At 41.0% G+C, this 8,973-nt stretch overlaps 1 protein-coding gene across 1 annotated transcript; it reads left to right on the plus strand.

Annotated features, from left to right (window-relative positions):
- The first annotated feature begins 6,314 nt into the window (after nucleotides 1-6,314).
- Nucleotides 6,315-8,460, plus strand: LOC145442075 (uncharacterized). Its single transcript, XM_080320071.1, has 2 exons — nucleotides 6,315-6,526; nucleotides 7,370-8,460. Exons 1-2 carry the CDS (start codon nucleotides 6,338-6,340, stop codon nucleotides 8,267-8,269), a joined length of 1,089 nt encoding a protein of 362 aa, XP_080176197.1. The 5' UTR covers nucleotides 6,315-6,337; the 3' UTR covers nucleotides 8,270-8,460.
- Nucleotides 8,461-8,973: the final 513 nt, after the last annotated feature.

An 8,973-nucleotide genomic window follows, 5' to 3' on the forward strand; every position in this document is an offset into this window, starting at 1 on the left:
GCTACTAAGGATGACCTGATAATTGATTCGTGGCACAGGGACGATTCTTAGTTCACGTACATTTTGTAAAATAATCCTTTGATTTTAAAAAAAATTAATAAAACATTTGTTACCACACTTCAAGTCACGGCTCACCGGCAAACCTCTCGCGGCACCTACGGTAAAATCACTGTTGTTGAGAAATTCATGTGACCATCATAAAGTCACTGTTTTACATTGGAAAACGCCATTGTGACGTCATGTTGATAAAAGTCGCTCGCAGCCCTTGCCCCACCACCCGATATTGTCACGAGCCGCCACTGCTCTGCTCAATACCAATGTAGCAATAGTCTAAATAATCTTCTGTTCCCTTGTAAGTCCTCGTCGAAATTGTTGGCGAAGCGAAGGAAGATATTGATTTTAATATAGCATTTGATTGCTCCAGATGATACAATTGGTACCGTTTAAAACAGCATGTACTTAATTAGGCATTGTGGCTTATGTGACCCGAGTCGTCGCTAGCTACGGTGTACATTAATATATCAAAGTATCTTTGATGGGACGGGTAACAGACATTATGTTCTTTGGGGTCGCATAAAAGGTACATATTTGAACTTTGACATGGTACATTCTGTTGTGACGTCATAATATGTGATACTCAATATGATACAATTCACTGAAATGTAGGGTTTGGAATTATCAATATGACGCCACGTAACGTCATAAGGTTCACGTTCGCGTTCACACAGAACCTTTCAAAAAGGTTCGTGTTCACACGAACCTGAACCTTTTAGGTATTCGCACCATCCCTAGTATATACCCAATGTAAGGTGCGTTACATCAGTGACGTGGGGTCAGGGGAGCCGAGTGAAGGCAATTCGTCACCTGTCATCGCCAGGATGAGTGAACGAAAATTGTGAAACCTTCAATTACTATTGGCCAGTGTTGGGACCAAGTCACTACCTTCGAGTCACGAGTCATTTCGAGTCATTGCCCATTTTGACTCGAGTCAAGTCAAGTCAATCGATTTTCAAAGGTGACTCGAGTCAAGTCAAGTCACTCGATTTTTGGAGGTGACTCGAGTCAAGTCGAGTCAAGTCAAGTCAAGTCACGAGTCAAGTCACAATTCAAGTCAAGTTGCCTTTTCGAAGTATGGGGCATGATGACGTCATTGCATTTTGCTAGCTGTCTGAAATACAGAGTGAGTGGTCATTGAGTTTGAACCGATGAACGAATATAGAGTTAAAATATACATGCAAGAAGGCGCTGCATCGCTCAGGTATACGTAGAACTGCTAAATCACAGTTTACAGTTACCAGCCAAAATAGAGAATAGACACGAATTGATAGGATGCAATACATTACCCATTTACAAATCGATATGATGCAATTAGAGCCTGCGCCAATGGTTGAGGACTATATAAACTATATTCGAATTCAATTTCAATAAAACAAGAGGTTTGGTTAAGGTAAAAACATAGATCAATTACTTTACTATACTAGTTTACGACAACGTAAGCTGTAAGCTTCGATCACTTCGTTTGCAGTCAATTTATTTGTGAGGGAACAATGGAGGCTTAGTAAAACGCACGATCATTAAATGATTTGTCGCTCTCTTGGTTACACCAGCGTTTCGCGAACAATCCGAGCATATGCAAGATTCAGTAATTTTTATCGACACCGATTACTTGATGACTCGAAATTGACTCGTGAATTTTGCTCCGAGTCATCAGTCAATCCATATTTCTGATACGCCGAGTCAAGTCAAGTCAAGTCATTTTAGCAAAGTGACTCGAGTCAAGTCTAGTCATTCGAAAAAGGTGACTCGAGTCAGACTCGAGTCAAGTCATGACTCGAGTCATCCCAACACTGCTATTGGCATTTTCTATCGATGTGTTCATGAATAACTGAATGTTGAACATTTTTCTCCCTAAATTAGGAAATTTGCATATTTCTTATTCGAAAATGAAGCCTGAAACGATAGGCTATGTACAGACGGGTCAAGCGTCACATTTTCTCTGTCAAAACTGGTCTTTATTGTTCGAAAATAAAGCTCGAAACGAGAAGTAAGACGCAGACGGGCCAAGCCTCACCAATGATAACTCAATTCACCGTAAGTAGCTTACAATTTATTATAACTGATATTAATTGAATGTAAAATGGTTGCACTGATTCCGAATATCTAAATACTTCTCGACTTCCCAATTGTCAAAGTATAAGGCGGGAACATATAACGTTGCGCCACACGCCTACATTTTATCGCCGGTACTACAAATCGACTTACCAATCAAGAACGTGGATATATGACGTTGTTTGGAATTCGAGTTCGTAACTGTGAATGTCACTTCCAAGGCAGCTCATTTCGCGCCTCAGATCAGGAAGACAGTGCGCATTTCTTTGATAACTGCGTTGTCATATGGGCATCGTCATGTCTGCTGTTCTCTTTCATCAATCAACGTATCGTGCAATCCAAGATTCCTAGTCGGGTACATCGAATTCGCGAGTGATATTGGTCGCCGGGCGACAATAACTTAAATTTGAGGATTTTGAAAAGAGAGGTCCGAGCCCGTAACCCAGAAGACGTCATTGTCTTTACCTCTCAAAAAACATGCTAATACGGTCACGAGAATAATGATTATGGTCGTGATGAAAATTTACTAACAAGTTGCTGGAATATTGATCAATTCAGTTAAAAATTAAATATTTGGCAAAGAGCCATATATGGCTCGCGAGCCATGGGTTCACGACCGCTGCTGTATACGGATCGAAACCGGCTCTAGCTCTTTGTATACCGATACCGACAGATACCGTGTGATATCATACATCTGATTACTCGAATACTTGGTAAGGTGAACAATCGTGAATACATACAACCCGGAATTGTTAGCACGATGTAAAGCATAAATTCGTCTATTTTCCGAAGACTGTCGTCGTTACCCATGTACCAACCGGTTACCAAAGGTATGGAGGTTTCTAATTTTGATATATTGACTCCGGATAATCCAAAGCAAGAACCCGGACATCACAAACAGATCGGAACTGGCATTATTCGTCAATTTCCAAAACATACATGTCGGAGTACAACAACGCATTGTTATTGCATGTGCATGGCTAACCAATGATTTTGATGGGATGCACCATAAAAAGTGATTATGCGATTACACAAATGCACTGAAGTGTAGGCCTATATTTGTGTCACTGTTCGTTGCAATCAATCTCAAACTATCAGCAACACAACAAATACCAAATTGTCGGGTGTGTATGGTTGTCAGATCTCAAAACCACGACTTGCCACCACGGGTTTTCAATACGACATGCCACCACACCATAAGAGCCCTAGGCACACCACCAGCGATCATACTAACTACTTGCGTCCTCCTTTAGGAAAACTTGTCCTACTTTTTCAGGTTTTCGAAAATGTCCTCCTAGGACTCCTAAATGTCCTCCTTTTTGGCAAATCGTCCTCCTTCTACAGATTACAGCTTTTAGAGCTAAGATAATGGACAGATTCGAGTGAAAAGAGTCGAGTCCGACCGAGGTAGATCCAGAATTCCTACTCGTGTTTTGAAGGTTTATCTAGGCTCCTCCTCGCCATCTCATCCGTGTAAGCGGTGTATTATAATAGCTTAGAAGTGTACCATGCTACAAGTGAGCAGCTACGGAATAAAATGAAGTGAATTGGCCTGGTCTAAATGACTATAGTAATCGACAAACACCATGAATACCATAAACAAACACATAAAATGTAGCGCGGCTGGCTCGACATTACCCAGCAAAAACACAAAAAGTATCCCTACATTCCCCGCGATTTCGCTATATTATTTCCCGTGTGTCTAGGAATAATAAATTGCTGTTGCACAGAATTATAGGTAGGGCAATATCTCAGTTGTAGAGGACGAGTCGCCACTGGTAAAAGTCGAATAAAAAAGCGAATTTTCGCGACCCTCTATATCTGCCTGAACTGAGAGTAAGATTCGTGCCATACTTGTTTATATCACGTGAGGAACATCTCATGATGTCCGTTGATTGATTATTTATTTAATATGAATATTTTGCTAGGATTACTGTGTTGAATGACGTTTGAAGTTTATAGATATGACAATGCCATATCAGCATCTAACAAAGTCCCGAAATTGGATAAGGATATTGCAGAAACGTGGAAAGCGAAGCATTTGACTGGATTGGTCGAAGAGGTCATCAGAATCTCTCAGAGTGATCAAAGGCAGGTAAAAACGCTTTGTCGGGCCATTGACCATCCCTGCAATCGTTCCATCCATTGGGTAATTATTAGACGACGATACCCTTGATAGACATATAGCTCCACAAAATCAAAATATATAGGCGTTTGGGCGAAGGTGCTGTCAATCTCCTTAGTTATCAGCACGCTAAATTGAGATGTGGGATCGCGGAACAGTTTCAAATCAAAATTTGAGGTGGCGACCTCTAACATTTAGGACAGGGGTGTCAAACTCAAGTTGTGTCGCAGGCCGGATTCAGACCTTCAAATCGCTCGCGGGCCGGGCCAGTCACAGTATTCCAAAATTTACTTCGAAATCCATGCCCGTGTTGTCCACTTGAACACCAAATTATAAAGCATTTGGATCAATCAGGGATCATTGGGTTCTATTCTATCAACATCTCTATTTGCAAACGATGGAATTGGCAAAATGACGATGATTGGTCGGTTGAATACAGTTATATAAATTGCTAAAACAGTGACTGTAACGACGATGTACGTAGGAACATTGCTATGAGGGCTTTGTTTTAGTCATAATCTGGCAATAGTCCTGTGTATGCGTTATGAGGAATACCCGAGATTTAACTGTAAACACAGACGTTGAAATCTGTTTTATCATTATAATTGTATCGCGATTCATTTTTTTCTGAAACTCGATGAGCTGTTAAAAGTCATAAGCGAAAATGAAGTACGACTACAGATAATTTAAATATATTTTTGTGTAACAATTTGTTCTCCATGTAGCCTGCATATACCGGTCATTAACTTCTGTGAATAACAACGTATAAGTCCATTTTCTACAAAACTCCGAGCTCAGTGTGCACATTTCCTTCTCGGAATTAGGTGTCAATGGCAGAGACTTGTTGCTGACGGCCATTACAGTGAAATCGTAACACCGCTGTCGGATGGTTATAATGTGGCCTATGAACAGACTCAACATTTTCTGTCTCGGGGGATTATTTAATGAAACTATTTCGTACTAAAATTCTCAATATTCGTCAGAAATGTGCTGGAAAATACCGCCCTTACTCAGAATCGCTTCGCAGGCCGGATGAAGTCGTCTTTGATTTTCCCTGATTTATAGGAGGTAACTTATAATTAATTTTATTCCTTCGCTTGGCATCGTTAATAAATTTGTCCTTACTCGATAGACTCGTCACGGCTTACAGGTAGCAGTGTTGGTATCAACTCACTACAATCGAGTCACAATCTATCCCGAGTCATTGCGCATTTTGACTCGAGTCAAGTTGAGTCAATCGATTTTTCAAAGTGACTCGAGTCAAGTCAAGTGACTCGATTTTTTGGAGGTGATTCGAGTCAAGTCGTGTCAAGTCACGAGTCAAGTCACAATTGAAGACAAGTTGTCTTTTCCAAGTGTGAGGCATGATTTTGCTATCTGTTTGAAATACAGATTGCGTTGTCATTTATTTCAAATCGAGGAACGAATATAGAGTTAAATATATTTCATGCAAAAAGGCGTTGTATAGCTAAACTACGTAATTAACTATTGTATACCCTCAGTCTATAATTATCCGCCAAAGTAGAAAATAGAATACGAAACCTCAGATATTTGAAACGAATTGGTATGATGCACTACCCAACTACATATCCATGGGATACAATTTAAGCCAGCGCCAATGGTTGACGAGTAGGCTAATATAAACTTGTAAACTATATTGTTATTCAATTTAAATCATACAGCTGGTCAATTCAAATCGCTTCATTATAACTCATGGTCACAGCCCAACCCTAACTGTGATATTGGCTTATACCGACAATATCTTCATAGTAGGCAGCTGTGAAACCGTATGGTATGTCCACATAGCGTCTTTCGGGCATACGTAGCGACACACTACCAGGAAAAATATTTTTCGGAGGACTATGAATCATCAAATTCTCGGTAAATTACAGGCTCGTAAAATTGCGAAGGCAGAATCGTTGAGAAGAATAATTTCCAAATGCAAGCCACCGCAAAATACGGTCGCCGCAGTCGTAGAGCAATCTGTGCAAAATAATGGAACGGCTAATCAGCAAAAGGCTTCATTGGTGGCTTGAAAACCGAAAACTCCTCCCCCCATCTCAAAGCGCATTTCGCAATGGCAGGTCAACTAAAAATAGTGTGATGGCGTTACATGATGATCTAGACAAGGCCTTGGGAAATCAAAGATCCGCAATCTGTGTATTCCTGGACATCGAAAAGGCCTATGATCGTGTTTGGAGGGACGGAATAATAATCAAACTGCAAAAAATGGGCTTATCCGGAAAACTCCTGCGATGGCTTCACAGCTTCTTACATAACCGCACATTTCAGGTCAGAGTAGGAAATAAGTTGTCGGACAGTCATAAAATTGAAAACGGCATCCCCCAGGGAAGCGTGTTAAGTCCGTTACTGTATACCGTAATGATGAACGATCTCCCCGAAACGATTAAAACTAATATAAACGTATTTGCAGATGATGTCTGCATCTGGGAATCTGACCTCAGGTTTGATAAAATAAGAACCGCGATCCAAGAGGCATTAACCGCAATAGAATCATGGTGCAAGAAATGGGGACTCCGTCTAAATACCAAAAAGACCGATGCAATAATTTTTTCGAGGAAAAGGAAAATTCCTTCCGTCCAATTAACGCTCAACAATTCCGATATTACTCTTGTCAAGCAGTACAAATACCTAGGAGTAACTTTCGACTCTCGACTGAACTACGCTCATCATTCCAAAGCTGTGGTCAAGAAATGCACAATGAGATTGAACGTGCTGCGCTGTCTGTCAGGAACTGATTGGGGTGCTTCCAAAACTTGTCTCTTGACTCTGTATAAGGTGTTGATAAGGTCGGTCATCGAATACTGCATGGAAGCGTACATGTTCTCCCCGAAGTACGTCAGACGACCCATCGCCACTATCCAGAATACCGCGCTCCGAATATGTTGCGGAGCAATGAAAAGTACCCCGATATACGCACTACAACATTCGTGCAGAGAAATGCCCATATACCTTAGACATCTCCAGCCATGCTTAACATATAGGACGGTCATTTTGTCTAACGATTCCCATCCATGTCAATCAATTACACAGGAATCATGGCATGAAATCTTTCCTGACTCGGAAAATTTTATTACATTTAACATGCTGACGAAACGTGCTCCTATATTTCAGAATTTCGGTATAGCGAAACGAAATCTCCTGCCAACGCCACCATGGAAAGCAATGAGGTGCACGATTGACTTGAAAATCGAATCATTGATTAGGAACATAATATATCCCGAAATCGTCAAACGAGAGTGCGAACAGTATATTGACGATCATTACGCTGACTTTATAAAAATCTATACAGACGGGTCAAAGAACGATAACCAATGTGGAGCTGCCTTCTACGTGGACGAGGAAAATCACTCCTGGAACCAGAAACTAATTGGCGCATTGTCGATATTTTCAGCAGAGCTTATTGCAATAAGAGTAGCGTTGGACTGGGTTACGGTAAATTGCCTGCCAAATTCCAACATCACGATTTTTTCAGACAGCAAAAGCGCTCTGACAGCAATCAACACGACCAATACAACGGATAACATCGTCATCGATATACAAGAACGCAACAACGCCTTGGCCTTCAATAAGAAAGCAGTTTCGATGGTATGGATACCTGGACACAAGAATGTTGGTTTCAACGAGAGAGCAGATCAACTGCCGCGAGACGCAGCGAACGATCTACCAAACAACGTAGAAAAACAGGACATATCTACGAACGAAGCAAGAACCCTGATCCACGAATTCTGCAAAACCAAATGGGATAATCACTGGACTCAAATCCACATTGAGTCGCAATATCGACGAATTTTTTCAAGCATCGATGATCATACGAACAAGCCGCGGCTCTCCCGTAGGGAATCGTCCATTCTCATTAGGATGCAAACGGGGCATTGTCGACTAAACGCCCATCTGTATAGACTTGGACTTCATGAAACGGGACTGTGCGACACGTGTAATCAACTAGAGACGCTTGAGCATTTTGTTACTTCATGCAATCGCTACGATCGAGCCAGGGTCCATCTATTTTAATCGGCACATAGACACAATATTTCACTTTCGCTTAGTTCGCTATTGAAAAGTTCTCACACGGTACAATCACTGTTAGACTTTGTTATATTGTCCACTAGAGACTTATAGTTGTATTAATGAACAAAACAGGCATGGTGCAAAAGGCCTCAGTTAGCCGAGAAGCACCCCAACCCCCCTATACATGCATACATACATACAGCCCAATCCTAACTGTGATATTGGCTTATACCGACAATATCTTCATAGTAGGCAGCTGTGAAACCGTATGGTATGTCCACATAGCGTCTTTCGGGCATACGTAGCGACATACTACCAGGAAAAATATTTTTCGGAGGACTATGAATCATCAAATTCTCGGTAAATTACAGGCTCGTAAAATTGCGAAGGCAGAATCGTTGAGAAGAATAATTTCCAAATACAAGCCACCGCAAAATACGGTCGCCGCAGTCGTAGAGGTTGGGGTGGTCATAATTGGTACAAGTAAAAAATATTGTTTGCGAAAATGCGTCTACTTTCTAAAGGTATACTTGACCAATTTGATTACGTTTTTAGGAGCTGAAAATTCGCATTGTAGCCCAAATGACTTTTCTTTCATGTATGTCATTGAGCTCCGTCATCCTGAGCTCCCTCGTCCCTTGAGATCCTGATACTTAGTTCAGAATAACTTTATTGAATAGTTTTACATAATTCAAACTACCACGAGG

This window comes from Botryllus schlosseri, chromosome 6 (assembly GCF_051294905.1).
Source record: "Botryllus schlosseri isolate E-star chromosome 6, Bs_hap1, whole genome shotgun sequence".
Classification (NCBI taxonomy): domain Eukaryota; kingdom Metazoa; phylum Chordata; class Ascidiacea; order Stolidobranchia; family Styelidae; genus Botryllus; species Botryllus schlosseri.

What these genes read in the sequence shown, in the direction of transcription:
- LOC145442075 (XM_080320071.1), top strand. Translation starts at nt 6,338, where the DNA reads ATGGCGTTACATGATGATCTAGACAAGGCCTTGGGAAATCAAAGATCC. An exon ending in TACATAACCGCACATTTCAG is followed by an intron (nt 6,527 to 7,369) that starts GTCAGAGTAGGA and finishes CCTATATTTCAG; the next exon opens with AATTTCGGTATAGCGAAACG.